We start from the raw sequence: 16,369 nt of genomic DNA, 5'->3' as shown, positions 1-16,369 counted from the left end.
GAAGTTAGGACTACAGAGTGGATTTTCTCGCATGGTACCAACAATCAGAGATTACAGAGGCTGGAAAAGCTAGGATTGTTTTCTTTAGAGCAATGGAATAAGTAAAGTGATACAGTTTCTTGTGACAGACAGGACAGTAATGATAAAACACAGATCTAAGGTAACTGGTGAAAAAACAGGTCAATGTGAGGAAATATTTCATTCTCGAATAATCCTGATAGTGAGGAAGGAGGCCATTCAGCCCATTGAGCCCACACTTGCCTTCTGAAGAGCATCCTACCCAGATCCACCACCCAATCCCATCCCTCTACTGCTGCATTTCGCATGGCTAACCACCTAGCCTGGTCTAAAACGTTGTTGGAAATTAAGGTCCCTTTAAAACAGATTTTTTTCTAGTATTTCCTAGTACCTAGCCTGTATACCCCTGGACACAATGGGGATTTAGCATGGTTAATCAACCTAAGCTGCATATCTTTAAACTGTGGGAGGAAACTGGAACACTTGCACGAAACCCATGTAGACACTGGAACAACATACAAACTCCACACAGACAGTTGCCGAAGGCTGGACATGGGTCCAGGTACCTGGCTCTGTGAGGTAGCAGTGCCAACGACTGCTGCCCCATAACTCGATGACTCCCTGTCGAGAATTGTCTATGACACTATCATGTTCTTATGTCTGAAAGAGAAGTGGAATCATATTCAAAGACCACTGCAGAAAGGTATTAGATAAATCTTTGGCTGCACCTTGATTTGAGGATAATGTCTACTCAGACTGAGAATTTCTGAGAGTCTTCATGTAATTGAAAAGGCAAATTCCCAACCTGCAGATCTTTGGTCACATGGAACAAGATTATCCAGAGGTAGTGAAATCTGAAGAGAAGGATCCGCTTCCTTCTCTTTCCTTAGATGTGCAGGTTAGGTGGATTGGCCATGGTAAATTGCCCATAGTGTTGAGTGACGTGCAGGTTAGGTGCATTAATCTGGGGTAAATGTAGAGAAGTAGGGGAATGGGACTGGTGGGTTACTCTTCGGAGGGTCTGTGTGGATTTGTTGGCCAAAGGGACTGTTTCCACACTGTAGGGATTCTATAAAAAAAATTCTATAAATTCTTTTCATCTAATTCTCTACCTCTTAATGATAATTGAAAAAAAAATGAAATGGAAACATGCGACAGGGTGATGGTAAAAGAGTGAGTCTATTGGATATAGTCAGAAGTCACACAAGACCAGGTCATGGTATAACAGGTTTATTTGAAATCACAAGCTTTCAGAGTGCTGTCCTTTGTCAGATGAAGGCACTTTCACATCATCGCTAATAGGATATATGTACTGAAAGATCAGTACAGACTTAATGGAGTGAACAACCTATCCAAAGCTGTATCATTCTCTGATTCCTTGATCTGATGATTTAGTAAATGTCTGCTACACTCTGTATTTAATTGCTATGTCTGGTAAATTTTAAAATGATTTTACATCTAAATTGTGTTGGATCTAGTCAATGGTATGACACTTAGCGTCCATCCAAGTTCTTTTTAAAGGGTGTGAGGTTACACATTTCAATACCCTCCCAGGTAGTGCACTCCAGACCCCTGCCATTCTTTGTTTGAAAAGAAACTTTTCTTGAAATCTACTCTAAACCTCTTACCTTTCACCTTAAAATTATGTCCCTTTGCTATTAGTCAATATTTTCAATTTAGAGTGGAAACAGCCTGTATTTGATCTCAGTATTGGAGTTCTGACCTTGAACAGGAAATTAAGGCCATGAACACATACAATCATTCTGCCAGTTTTTACTTTCTCACCACTAAATCATTTAACTTTCCTGGTCTAAAAAGCTGTTGGAAATTCAGGTGCCTTTAAAACTGGATGTTTCTAGTATTTCCTGTGTAGCAGGAGACCAGATTATACTGTTGCTACCAAGATAATTAGCCTTCCTCAAATAAATTTCTAGTAAATAAAGGCAAAAGGAAAGTATAAGAAAGTTCACCACAAGAATCATCAGGATCACCAAGATCACAACACAGCATTGACTATAAGACATGGGAGCAGAAGTATTCCATTTAACCCAATGAACCTGCTCCGGTATTTTATTAGATCATTGCTGATCTGATCACCTTCAACTCCAACTTCCTGCCTTTTCCCAAGACCATTGATTTCTTAAAAGTCTGTTCTATCTCATCCTTGAATATACTTAATGACCAAGTTTCAGTAGTCCTCTATGGTAAAGAATTCCACAGATTCACAATCTTTTGAGAGAAGAAATTCCTCCTCATCTCTGTTTTAAATTTGTCATCACTTAATCTGAGGTTATGCTCTCTGATCCTAGGTTGTCTCACAAGAAGAAACAACCTTCCTGCATCTACGGTCATTTCCTATCAAGCCCTTTGAGAAGCAAAATCAGAAATTGCAGAAAAAAACTCAGCAGGTCTGGCAGCATTTGTGGAGAGAAATCAGAGTTAATGTCTTGGGTTGAGTGAGCCTTCCTCAGAACTTCTATTAAATCCTTTAAGAATCTTGTATGTTTCAATCAGGTTTCCTCTTAATCTTCTAATTTCCAATTGAGTACAGGCCCAACCTCTCCTCTCCTTTGGAACTTTTCCAAAATCTGAGGATTATTGGAAGATTACTACCAGAAAATCCATTATCTCTGTAGCTACCTCCTGTAATACTGAGGATACATCCCATTTGGTACAGGGATTAGATTACTTATAGTGTGGAAACAGGCCCTTTGGCCCAACAAGTCCACACCGACCCTCCGAAGAGCAACCCACCCAGACCCATTCCCCTACACCTAACACTACGGGCAATTTTAGCATGGCCAATTCACCTAACCTGCACATCTTTGGACTGTGGGAGGAAACCGGAGCACCTGGAGGAAACCCACGCAGACACAGGGAGAATGTGCAAACTCCACACAGATAGTTGCCCGAGGTGGGAATTGAACCCGGGTCTCTGGCGCTGTGAGGCAGCAGTGCTAACTATTGTGCCACCATGCCACCGATTCTTAGACCGAATAACTTCTGCAACATTTGCTCTCAAGTGAAAGTTATTATTTTAATTCCTGTCCTTTTTCCTCTTGTGTATTTAGTAATTTTGGCAGGCTTTTAGTGTCGTCTTATGAGAAGATGGGTGCAAAATATTTATGCCAACTTCTCTTTCCAATAATTCCCCAATAGTATTTCCTAATCTCATTCTCTAATGGGCCTATACTCATTTTAACTTCTTTCTTCTTTTTTATTTATTTTTAGAAGGATTATTTTCTGTCTTGATATTACTTACAAGGTTTCCCTCAAAGTTTATTTTCTCCTTTCTCATTATAATTTTTTGGTCATCATTTATTGTTCTTTAAAACTTTCCCAATCCTCTGGTTTACCACTAAGAGTTGTCACTTTGTGATGACAAAAAATATCTATCTGGCACCATATGTACCTTCTTATCAATGCAGTGTTTTGAAATAGGAAGTTTTGTTCTTACAATGATGATTAATCTTCAGGTGAAGGTGGACCATTACAAGATGTTCATCCTGATGTCATAAGTAGCTATCCAGTTCTCTTTGACTGAAAGAATTCAAATCGGTGATTGATACAGCATAAGTTACCTGCCAATAGAAATGTAGCATATCAACAATTGCTCAGGACCAGTGGGCATTCCTTGTCAGAGAACTGTCTTCCTTAGATGGAACATGGACCAGATCGAAGGAAGATCCAGGAAAGAGTTCGCTATCACTTCAGCAGGAGAGCAGGATGCTACTTTCACAACTTTAATGAGATTGGCCCATTCCATGCCAATTACCTGTTCATCCTCTGGTATCAGTGATCTATCCTCATTTGTCATGGATTGTACCTTGTTCTTTGTCTAATTAACCTAGTGTATCATATACAAATTTCTATTCCTTAACAAACTGAATAACGTATCTGAAAATTCCATATAAATTCCATATAAATTGCATATATGAGAGAAAAACTGAAAGAACTGCAGATACTTGATATCAGAAACAAAAACAGGAATTGCTGGAAAAGCTCAGCAGGTCTGGCAGCTTCTGTGGAGAGAAATCAAGATAACATTTTGGGTCCAGTGATGCTGTTTTAGAACTCATACTTATATTAAGTAACTGTGATTACAAATTCCCAAAATTGAATGATACATAACTCGTCACATCCTGACATTAAATTCTACTTGTCAAAGCTTTTCCCACTTACTTGCTTTGTCTGTGTCTTTTCCGAACATTGTGCTGTAATCTACATGACTTCCAATGCTGTCTGGAGCTGTTGGCCAGTCAGATGAATTGGAAGCTTCCAGGGATTGGACTCCTCCCTAGTAAGGGAGAGACTTCCCACGATCATCATATTAATGCTGGCTGTAGCATGTTATTGCTGCAGGGCACAGTTTCTTTGTTGCATTTTGATTGTGATGTGTGAGTGGGAAATGAGTGATGGTGGTGAGGACTGTATAATGGCATAGAATTCCAGATCAGTCAGGCCTGTACCTTAAAGTACGTGACATCATGACATGTGACATCCCAGTTTAATGGAATCCACCTTCCCCTCAGTTATTGTCTCTTTGTAATGGAGTCACTGCTGAAGCTTCAATCAGTCAGTTACAGGTATGTTACAGTAACAAAATTCCCTCCCTAAGGGCATTGTGGGTCAACCTACAGTATGTGGACTGCTGTAGTTTAAGAAGCCAGTTACCACCACCTTCTCAAGGGCATCTAGGCAATGTCTTTGACATTGAAGCCAAGCAATAGTGTTGAAGGTAAACCTCAAGATGTCTATCTCAACAAGGATGTGACTTTTGTGGTATGTTACATAGACTAGAAAATCTCAAAGCACATTCAATGGGTAGCTCAACACGTCATTGATAGATTCCAGTATCCTCTCTCAATTTAATTCAACCAGACAGGTCCACAGTTATGGTTTAGAGAAGGTCCAGATAGGCCTTCTCTAAAATAATTGACTGACATTTGCCATTTTTAAATCTGGAGACTTTTTTTTTCTGGAAACTTGTCTAACATGTTTCCATGAAATGAGTAAACTTTTTGGGGAATATTTTATTCTGGATCTGAGCTTGATGTATTGCTTTGTTAACGTTGTCTAGAATTTTCCAATTTATTCCTCTCTTCCTGTTTAGTACCATGGAGTAATAGCACTGAAAGTTGAAGGTGACCATAGTCCATCAGTGTACAATAGAAGAGCAACAGTGGTGATCACCAGCCAGAGTCAACAGCATTTTCTTGGTAAAACAGAACTTTCACAGACTGACAAAGTCACAACAGTGCCAGCTTCACAACAGATTCCTGTACAACAGGTTAGTTTTTTTTAAGGAAACTAAGAATTAATGTATTTCTAACCCCAGATCACTTGTTGAAAATTCTTACCCAATTGCTAGTGATAAGATTCTTTCACACGCTTGTAAATGCATTGGAACACACACTTTTATCTGTGATTAGGAAGGAGTTTGCTGATTTTGATCAATGTGACATGAGCTCAGTATTGGAAGTCCCTTCAGATTATCAGCTTCTCTCGTCCACTTCGCTAACATATTTAATGTCCTACAATGGTTAACTGGCTAACATTCCCATCATCATGCTAAATCTTTTAATACATGAGGTCTTCTTCTGTCTCTAAGTTCTTGTGTCTCACTCACGTTCCTCTCACTCCTGTCATTCTGCCATTGGCAAGTACGATTTTGCCCACATTATTGTCTTAATTTCATTGATAAATATTACTCACTCTCAATCTTGAGGAGGACCCTGCCTGTTATGGTGTAAGAGGTGAGTGTGGGGAACCTGCTTAGAATCAACTGTCACCAACTATCCCTTGCACAACCTGTAGTTATGTCCAAAGAGGAATGAAGATTGAGCAATAATCAATGTTAAAGCCCGGACAGAATCCCTTCAGGTATACAGAAAAGTAGTGATTGGTGAACTGCCACATCCTGCTACTTAGCCAATCGTTGCTATGCTTCAGAACCAATTAACTCATCAATCCGAATAATCTAGATGCCAGATTGACTACTTTGGACATTGACAGTACTAAATGATAGGCTAATCAGCCATAAAGGCTGGTCCCCAAAGAGGTATAGGGGCTCGTAATTTGACTATATGCACCCTATCTCAGGCCCTGGCTAACACACATACCAAATCTCACATGTGTAGAGGAGCAAGGGCAGGACTAAAGCTTTAAAGTTAGTCTTCTTTGTTCCCACCATGATGTAGTCTTTTGCCAATGAACACTTGCTTTAGTAATTTGTCCATGAATCTTGTGAATAAGACAGCTCAAAAGAGTGTGCCGCTGAACTAAGTGGTTGATGTTGTCACACACAGTGCAGAACATGTTCATTGTTAATGTACTGAACCTTTGAGAGATGTTTTCTGCCCTGTTTTCCTTTCAGAGAGATGTTGTCACAGTGGTGCCAGAATATCATCTTCAGACAGGCTGTTGGTGAACAGCTTTTAAGTTGTCCCTGAAACAAAAGAATCATGAGAGGGCGAGCTCAGGGCTCACATAGAGTCAGAAAGTTTCTTAGTTTCCTTTCAGTTGGTGAGAAGATTTCTGCTAGCTGCCAAAGCTAAAAGCTCAAGTTCTCTGCTGCTAGAGTCTTAAGACAGCGAGACTTCCTCTTAAAAATCAAAAGGGGCAGATTATCTCTTTCTCTGGGCTGGAGAGAGTTAGCACATGAGAAACAAAGCTGCTTTGCTGAATTGCATTTGTGTCAAAGGATGTATTTGAGGGATGCTGCCTATATTGACTCAGTTGATGATTAGTGGTTAAATAATACATTATCTTGTTAAGTATTTCAGTGAAGTTAACATAATGCAAATTCTTTTTTAGGTGCTTTAACTGTGTTGTAAGGATAAAGTGTGTTTTGATTAAAGCCAATGGTGCACCAATTGAATCATGTCTGGAACACAGGACTTTACAGTGAACTTAACTTCATCCCGAACTGTTATAATTATTTTATTTTCTTATAATACTGTGGAGGGGGCAAGGGTTTTGGTGGTGAATGGCTAGGCTGGATCTGTTCTGGTCCATAATACTATCCTGTATTGCATGTCGAACTCCTGAGTCTGTAGCTGATTACAGTCATTGGGAAACAGGACATCATGAGATATGTCTTTGCTAGGAGTTGTCTCAGACTGGAAAGGTTTTCATCTCTGTGATATCTTATTCTGATACCAGCAGTGCCATCACAGAAGATGGGCAATCTGTTTAACTCCATCAGTGACTGGGAATATATCTCTTCATTGTCTGGGGCTGGGTGAGCGTTGAACTGCTTAAGGCAGCTGCATTTCACCATTACTTTCCCATAGGCCTTCATGCAGACCCTGCCACTGGTCTTGTCAGATCAGTAATCAAGTTGTTGAGGATCCATGTCCTGTTCTTGGCATCCTCCACCAGCTAACTGTAAGCACCATATCAGTGATTCCTCAACCATTACTGAAACTGCACTGACTCTCTGACAGCAGATCCTGGTTGAGATGTGCATTAAAACTGTTTAGAAGGATACTGGTGAAACATTTGCCAGTGATGCAGAGGAGTGGGATATCTATGTGATTGCTGCACGTTTGGTGAATTTCTTTCCTATTCTACAAGTGGACAATGCAAGCTTTATTGTTGTTTTATGGGCAGAAAACCTGCTGCCACGTGGACTGATAAAGTTCAGTGATTGTCTTGATCTCCTGCCCTGTATTCCTCAACTGGGAGACCATCAGCTGCTGGAGCTTTCTCACTAGACAAGGATTTGATTGTTTTTATTGTTTCTAACACCATGGGAGGGCCATTAAGAAAATGTATGAAGGACCATTGAGGATATGACTGAACTTCTCTATCTAGGATTTTGGCTTTTTGCTGTGAGCACAGTGGGTGGCACAGTGGTAAGCACTGTTGCCTCACAGCACCAGAGACCCGCCTCTGGCGACTGACTGTGTGGAGTTTGCACATTCTCCCCGTGTCTGCGTGGGTTTCCTCCGGGTGCTCCGGTTTCCTCCCACAACACACAAATGTGCAGGTTAGGTGAATTGGCCATGCTAAATTGCCTGTAGTGTTAGGTAAAGGGGTAAATGTAGGGGAATGGGCCTGGGTGGGTTGCACTTTGGCAGGTCAGTGTGGACTGGTTGGGCCGAAGGGCCTGTTTCCACACTGTAAGTAATCTAATCTAATCTAATTTGGACTTTTTTCTGGTCACGTGAGGTGGGGGTCAGTTAGCTCAGTTGACTGGATTGCCAGTTTGTGATGCAGAATGATGCCAACAGCATGAGCTCAATTTCTGCACCAACTGAAGTCACCATGAAGGACTCTCCTTCTCAACCTCTCCCCTCAACTGAAGCATGGTTATACTCAAGTTAAACTATTACTATTCATCTCTGTTTAATGGTCTGGTAACATTATGGCAACTTTACCTGATACTGAGCATAGATGACAAACCAGTAAACTTGGGGCCAGTTAATATTAATTTTGTAACTTAGTGTCTATAATTAAATTTACCATGACTCCAACTGCCCCAAGCCTCTGCTCAAATTCACATGTTGTGGACCTTTCACTATTCTCCAAGAATGTGGAGGTGCTGGTGTTGAATTAGGGTGGCCAACTTTACCTGACGAAGGAACAGTGCTGCAAAAAGCTTGCGATTTCAAATAGATCTGTTGGACTATAACCTGGTGTTGTGAGACTTCGGACCTTATCCTCCTAGAAAATAGACCATTGTGAGTCTCATCAAAAAGAGGCACTTATCTTACATAATATACCGTTATTTATGTCATTATTGTAATAACATGCGACTTATATTTATTCAAGACTTTATCAGGAGCCAAGATTTACGGATTTACAGCACAGTGAAACTGAAACATTCAATGGCTCTCAGATTTGCTCAATTGTTCCTAGCCTAAATAACAGATCTTGGAAACCAAGTTTATAACAACTAAGATACAAAGGGATCTCATGCTAGGATGCTCAATTCTTTACCCGAACACTTGTAATGACATCATATTGGGTAAAGCTTAATCCCACTTCATTATAAACTTTTTAGAGCTAATTACCTTATACAAGAACATGGTGAACACTATTATTTGTTTAGATACTGGGCAGTATAGACATAGTCTGAAATGTGAGAAATGTATTCAGGAGTGACATTCACTGTATCTGAAAAAATATCTTGGGCAAGTTTGTCTTTGTAATGTTTCCATGACACTTCAGGCATGTCTCCTGAGTCTCAAGCTTAGATATGATGACATACAAGAGAGGAATATTTACTCATTCCGGTGGTAAAAGTCCTATTGAATAGTGACTAGGATCACATCTTACTGGCACTTCCCATATTTTACCCAAAGATGATTTATTTGCAGAATATCAGTGTATGGATCCTGAATCAGATTTGTCCAAAATACCTATATTAAATACTGAAAACAAACTGTTCATAGAGACTGTATGTCTGAAATTACCTTTAAATGATGGGAAATGGCTGAGTTTATCGTTATGGTTTTAAAGAAATAGAGGCATGCAGCATGGAAACAGACCCTTTGCTGACCAGGTTACCTAAACTGAACCAGTTCCATTTGCCTGGATATGGCCCATAGCCCTTCCTTGTCCATGTACCTGTCCAAATGTCTTTAAATGTTGTAATTGTACTTGCCTCTACCACTTCCTATGGCAACTTGTTCCATATACGTACCATGCTGTTTGTGAAGAAGTTACCCATCAGATCCCTTTTAAATCTTTCCCCAACTACCTTAAAGCTATGACCGCTAGTTTTGGAGGCCTCCTATAACTCAAGCTGTCCAGTCTCAGTAACATCCTTGTGAATTTTCCTTGCACTCTTTCCAGTTTAATAACATCTTTCATGTAACAGGGCAACCAGAATTGTATGCAGTACTCCTAATGTGACCTTACCAATGTATTGTATAGCCATAATGAGACAACCTAATTCCTGTACCCAGTACTTTGACCAATGAGGACAAATGTGCCAAACACCTTCTTCACAAACATGTCTACCTGTGACACAACTTTCAAGGAATTATGCACCTGCACCCCCAGGTCTCGCAGTTTGGCAACAATCCCCAGGGCCCTACCATTAAGTGTCAATCCTGGCCTGGTTTGTCTAATTAAGGTGCAACATCTCACATTTATCTAAATTAAACTCCATTTGCCATTCCTTGGCCCACTGTCCCAGTTGATCAAGATCCCATTATTCTCTTAGATAACATTCTTCGCTGTCTACTGTACCATTAATATCGGTGTCATTTGCAAATGTATGAATATCATTTAGCTCACTCTTCAAATTCCAAATTGCACTTCTCATGTGAAGACTTTGTAAACATTTTTATGAGATAGATAGGAAGGATATTATTCATTTGGAGAGGGTTCAGCGAAGATTTAGAAAAATGTTGCCGGGTTTGGAGAGTTTAAGTAGTAAGGAGAGGCTGGACAGGCTGGGACTTTTTTCACTGGAGCATAGGAGCTTGTGGGGTGACCTTATAGATGTTTATAAAATCATGAGCATAAATAAGGTGAAAAACACAGGTCGTTTACCTAGGGTGGGGGCGTTTAAAATTAGGGAGCATATTTTTGACGTGTGAAAAGAAAGATTGAAAAGGGACATGAAGGGTAACATTTTCATACCTTTCAAAACTTGATGAATTTAGTTAAGGAATATTACAACCCCAAGCCTCCAGTTTTACTTGGCAATTCAAGAACCAGGGAATCCATATCAGGATTTTTTTACTCTGTTAAGACAGCTGGCAGAGGCATGTGACTTTGTTTTAAGCCTTAATGAGATGCTGAGAGACCGTTTGGTATGTGGGATTAGTGATATAACCATATAAAAGACCTTGCTAGCTGCAAACTCGCAAACACTGTGGGAACAAAGTGTGCCCAGCTCCTTGACTGTCTTTTCAGTTTATTCTGGAGCCCGTGGGTTCTCCCTCACCACAAAGCTTTGAAGGTACCTTGGAATTTGAGATGGACATGACAGACATCGGCACCTTGACACCTTTGCACCCTGAAGAGGTGAATGGATTTCTTCCCAGATGTTCTGAGCACAAGAAGTGAACTAGTGTGTGTTACATACTGCCCATATTAGAGACACATTTGGAGGACCCTGATCTGGCATTAAAATGCCCTAGGAGGACCCTCAAAAAAAGAAACAGCTTATATCCTCAGATTTGGTTAGATTTGATTATCACGTACAAGTATAAATACAAAAGTAGAGGAGTAATGTGCAAATTATATAATGCTGCTAGACAAGGCGCCATCTTAGGTACAAATACCTGGGTACAGATTCTTAAGAACAAGGTAGAAAGAAAGAATAAACTTAAAAGTTAAACTTTGCAGTAATTATAGTAAAGTGACACCTTTTTCATATTAAGTATAAAATTAAAAAATTGTGTTTAAACTTTGATTATGCTGAAAGACATCTATTTTCAACTTCCTTGTTGCTGATAAGCTACCATATTTCCTGGTGTTAAAGGCTTAACATTCCTGCTCTGCTGGTACGGCATTTCCATATATGAACATTAAGCTGCTGGAACATTTTATTTATTTTTATTCAGTTATGAAAGATGAGCATCATTGGCTAAGCCAACATTCATTCCCATCCCTAAAGAATTAACAACATAGCTATGGATCTCATGTCACATGTAGGCGAGACCAGGTAAGGATAGCAGATTTCCTTCCCTGAAGGATGTATGTGAACCAGATGTGTTCTTTTTTATGAAAATCAACAGTGGTTACATGGTCTCCATTGGATCATCTTTTTATTCTAGATGTTAATTGGATTCAAATGTCACCATCTACATGGCATTGGAACCATTACCCCCAGAACATCAGCCTGATGTTCTAGATTACTAGTCCAGTGGTCCAGTGAGAATGCCACTATATCATTGTCTCACATTTTAAGATTACTTGCTCATATTTAATTTTCTTATCTTCTGAACAATATTTTAACTTGCCTGGAATAACAGAAATACATCTTTACGACCAATTACTTTGTTCCTGAATGTTGGAAAAAATCTTTATAGTTGGGTAAAAAGGGGGAAACTATGTGTTAATGCCAGATTTTTAAGAAGCGAGTATGTCTTGCAGGAAGGATACAAGTTATTAATACTTCTGATTTTATATCTGGTTTAATTTTTGCATAGTTGTTGCTTCTGTTTGCAAAAGCTAGTTGTGCTGGCTATTTCACTAATGGCATTGATTTTCCTCATGACAGTTTATCTATGCAAAGCTTGCAGTAGTGTTGTTCTGGCCACACTTGGTGTCTTCACTAATTGCACGATGAAAATTGTTTGTTCCCAACTCTAATCACTCCTTTCAAGGCAACATGCACCATTGCCAAACTCTCACTTAATTGAACGACAAAGCTTTTCAAGCCAATACTTGTATTTCAATCAGGAATAGCACTGAATTTGTCATTGCTGTATAGTGATGTTGTGGAGTGAAAAACTGAATACATGTAACAAATATTGACAAACTCGCATTTATTTTAAATTTTAGGAGCCAAGTTCCAAGATATGTCCCTCTGGATGGACTTACCATGATGATAGGTGCTATTATCTAAACACTAAACATAAGGCAACCTGGACTGGAGCAGCCAGAGCCTGCAAGGAAATGTAAGCCTTAATCCGAATGATGCATTGTTCGTAATTCTTGGATGACAATATTCAGCGGAAGTTAGCACTAGTTAGCATTAAGCATCCAGTTCAGTAATTAATCTTCAATGATTTATGTGTAAAATATTAATTTGGACCATTTCATTTTAGGATTACTTTGAATATATGACTTGCCAGTCTGTCAGGGTATGCTGTATCATCACATCATCCCATTCATTTGCCCCCTTGAGGCGGTCTGTGAAAAACCAGCCAGTGTCTCGAACAAAATCAGAAATTGCTGGAGATGCTCAGCAAGTCTGGCAGCATCTGTGGGGAGTAAGCAGAGTGAATGTTTTGAGTCTGGTGATCCTTCTCCAGTGTTTATAGTTGGAGGTACAGCAACAAAAGTGGCAGATTCATCTAAAAAGGTGTTTCAAGCTTAAGAACTATTTTTACATATCTCCTGTTACAATATCTAACTATTGTTATCCAGGAAAATAAATTATTCCTTAGCTTTTGCTAATGATATATTCACAGATTAGCAGCAAACCATAAACAGTAATATGATGCTTAATTGCACCATTTGGTACCTGATTTGGTATCAAATGGCTCTTCCTTGTCAGATACCAGTGATCAACATAACCAGACATCCTGTTCTCACTTTTTTACTGTCACCAATGCAGCCAAAGTTAATTGAAAGTTGGCCTCGTCCCAAACAGGATAATTAGAAACAACCTTTCATGAATTGACAATTGACAATTGCTTCTATTGCCACTGCTCACCATTCAGATAATTTCTTTTAAATTTTAATTCTTAGTGAAAGTTTCTGTTTGAGTGGAGTCCTAATTATCTCTACAGGTACCATGGCAACCTTGTGAGTGTCATTTCAAAACAAGACATGGAATGGTTGTGGGACTTCAGTGGAAGACGTTCTTTCTGGATTGGTACATATATTCCTTTTCTGGGTGATATTGGTGATCAATGGATGTTACTATATTGTAATTTCATGTATGAAACCTCAGCTCATAGTTCAATATTACCCAGCAACTCAATAAACTTATAAATGACATGAGTAAATGACAAAAGATTCCACTAACTTTAAAAAATGTAATGACTGCAAATAGCGCAAATATTGCAATGAATTCCAGTCAATTCCCATCCTATCAGTCTAGAACACTCCTTCCCCTTCTTCATGCAGTCATCAGTTTTGAACTTGGAGAAGTATGGAAGTTAATGGGGCAGGGATGAGCAGTGATGTGCAAGGTAAAGAGTTAGCATTGTGACCAGTTACTATGTTAGTCATTTTTCTTTTCATTATCAACAACAAATGAAGTAGAAAACTCTCATAAATTATAGCATTCTTCAAATTCTATCAGATTGTTCCTCATTTCCGGTAATGTGGTGGGAAACAAAAGCAGTCAATACAGTGGTGTGTACCAGCACATCTTTGAGATCAGTATGTTTCTAATTGCTTCAAAAACTGGAACCTCTTGGAAGATGCACTAAACCTTACAGTTGAACAAAAAAACAGATGAAATTTGAAAGCAAAGCTAAGATACAACAGTCATGATATTGCACGTACTTCAATCCAATTTTGTGCCAAAGTTTTTGCAGTGTATCTGCCACATGAGCAGCCACAAAAGCAGTCTTTGTTTACTGACAATTCTTACGTTGAGCAACTGTCACACCTGATAATCCCACAAAAGAATAGAGCTGATCTGTTTCTGGGATAAAAATGAATATCAAGGCCACTGAAAGAGAAAGGAAAGGGTTGATGGGGTCAAGAAGTGAAAATGAAATGAAAAGGTGTGAGAGCTATGAGTAAAGATAATTATGATGAAATGTAAGGTCAATTATATCCGTACCATTGGTGAAGCATGGTATTAGTTACATTTGAGTGTGGCACTGGAAAATCACAGCAGCTCAGGCAGCATCCGAGGAGCAATGCAGTCCTCCAGTATCTGCAGTACTCACTTTCTCTTAGTTACTTTTGAGTCAAATGAGTTGTTTTCCAGGCAATTTCAGCAGGCAACTAAGAGTAAAATCAATTGGGGAAAAAAGAGGTAATGCCAAAGCTTAGGGCCATCGGTTACTTGATGCATTCTTAATGATAATCAAATCCTTGCCAACCAATCAGCATTCTTTGTTTCATACAATTGCAACAGGAAGAATGTGATAACACTAGAGCGGTCCAGAGGAGGTTCACCAGGATGTTGTCTGGAATGGAAAAATGAGCTATCAGGATAAATTAGATAGGCTTGGATTGTTTTCCTTCTAACAGAGGGGATATGATTGAGATGCATAAGATTATAAGAGATCTGGACAGGGTAGATAGAGAATAGCTGTTCCTCGTGGTTGAGGGGTCAATCACAAGAGGGCACAGTTTGAGGGTAAGGGGGAGGAGATTTGGGGAGATTTAGGAAAAATAGTTTTTCACTCAGCAGGTGGTAGAAATGTGGAATACACTGCCTGGGAAGATAGTGGACACGGGAAACCTTAGAACCTTTAAAAAATATTTTGATCACTTGAGATTTCATAACACTCAAGGATATAGGACAAGTGCAGGAAATTTGGATTTGTGCACCTTCAGCGGTAGTTAGATTGGCACAGACTCTGCATTGTAAGAATCTATGGATATGAATTGTACTCTTGATTAGATTAGATTACTTAGTGTGGAAACAGGCCCTTCGGCCCAACAAGTCCACACCGACCCTCCGAAGTGCAACCCACCCAGACCCATTCCCCTACAGTTACCCCTTCACCTAACACTACAGGCAATTTAGCATGGCCAATTCAACTAACCTGCACATCTTTAGACGGTGGGAGGAAACCCATGCAGACACGGGGAGAATGTGCAAACTCCACACAGCCAGTCGCCTGAGGCGGGAAATGAACCAGGTCTCTGGCGCTGTGAAGCAGCAGTGCTAACCACTGTGCCATCGTGCCAAATATTGATATTTAGTGTTTTTGCAATTCTATCCTGATGAGTACAGGACAAAAGCTTTGATGACAGATAGCCTTTCTCAGCAATACTGGTAAGATGTTGACACCCAATAATGAAGAGTAATTTAATCCTGATGGAGTAACGCTGACTTTGATTCCTAAATCTGATCTGGTTTCCAATTACTTTTATCTGACAGCTTTTTAAAAGTAGCTATATCAATGATGTATTTTTTACAGTGTAATCTATTCATCTAATAGAAATTTGTCAATTTGGATCTAAACAACCTGTCATCAATTATTGAGAGTCATTTACTTTCATCCAATCTTTCAGGACTCAATGACCGGATCAGCCCAGGCAAATGGAATTGGGCTGGAGGAGAACATGTGTCTTTCACAAACTGGAAGCGGGGCCTCCCTCCTACTTCAAGGAAGAAAGGCAAAAACTGTGTCCTAGTGAGGAGAAGAGGGAAGTGGGAGGTGAAAAATTGCAAGCAGGGCAAACCACATTATTACATGTGCTCTGTTCGTTAATAAACACAAGGATATTCATACTGTCATCAACATGTACATATTGTAGTGCAGCAATATTTATTTACAATAAATTGAAGTGCACTAACACATTTTCAATATTCTTTGCAAAATCTGGTAACTGGTTTTGGCATGGGTCTACGACAGAATATTGAAGGGATTGCCAGCAATTAGACAAGGGTTTCAGGTCACCAGAAGTAGCTATAATATGAGGTTTCACAGCAATATCTAACAGTCTGAAGCTTTTCTAAATCAAATCTAACATTTACTAAGAAAATATTATTAAATATTTGTTTATATTTTCTAGTGAGTAT

The 16,369-nt window shown here is 39.4% G+C and overlaps 1 protein-coding gene across 2 annotated transcripts in view; it reads left to right on the top strand.

The window, feature by feature from the left end:
• Positions 1-16,143, top strand: part of frem1a (Fras1 related extracellular matrix 1a) — a 410,320-nt gene extending 394,177 nt beyond the window's left edge. For both annotated transcript variants that reach the window (XM_087996893.1, XM_043714338.2), the window contains exons 32-35: positions 5,132-5,308; positions 12,490-12,605; positions 13,443-13,528; positions 15,859-16,143. In XM_087996893.1, the coding sequence (XP_087853019.1) occupies positions 5,132-5,308; positions 12,490-12,605; positions 13,443-13,528; positions 15,859-16,058 (579 nt within the window). In that variant the 3' untranslated portion in view covers positions 16,059-16,143. The remainder of the gene's footprint in view (positions 1-5,131; positions 5,309-12,489; positions 12,606-13,442; positions 13,529-15,858) is intronic.
• The last annotated feature ends 226 nt before the right edge of the window (positions 16,144-16,369 follow it).

This window comes from Chiloscyllium plagiosum, unplaced genomic scaffold, assembly GCF_037043375.1.
Source record: "Chiloscyllium plagiosum isolate Xiang-an unplaced genomic scaffold, Cpla_swu_hap1 HiC_scaffold_2, whole genome shotgun sequence".
Taxonomy (NCBI): Eukaryota; Metazoa; Chordata; class Chondrichthyes; order Orectolobiformes; family Hemiscylliidae; genus Chiloscyllium; species Chiloscyllium plagiosum.
This window is presented reverse-complemented; position numbering and strand designations above follow the sequence as displayed.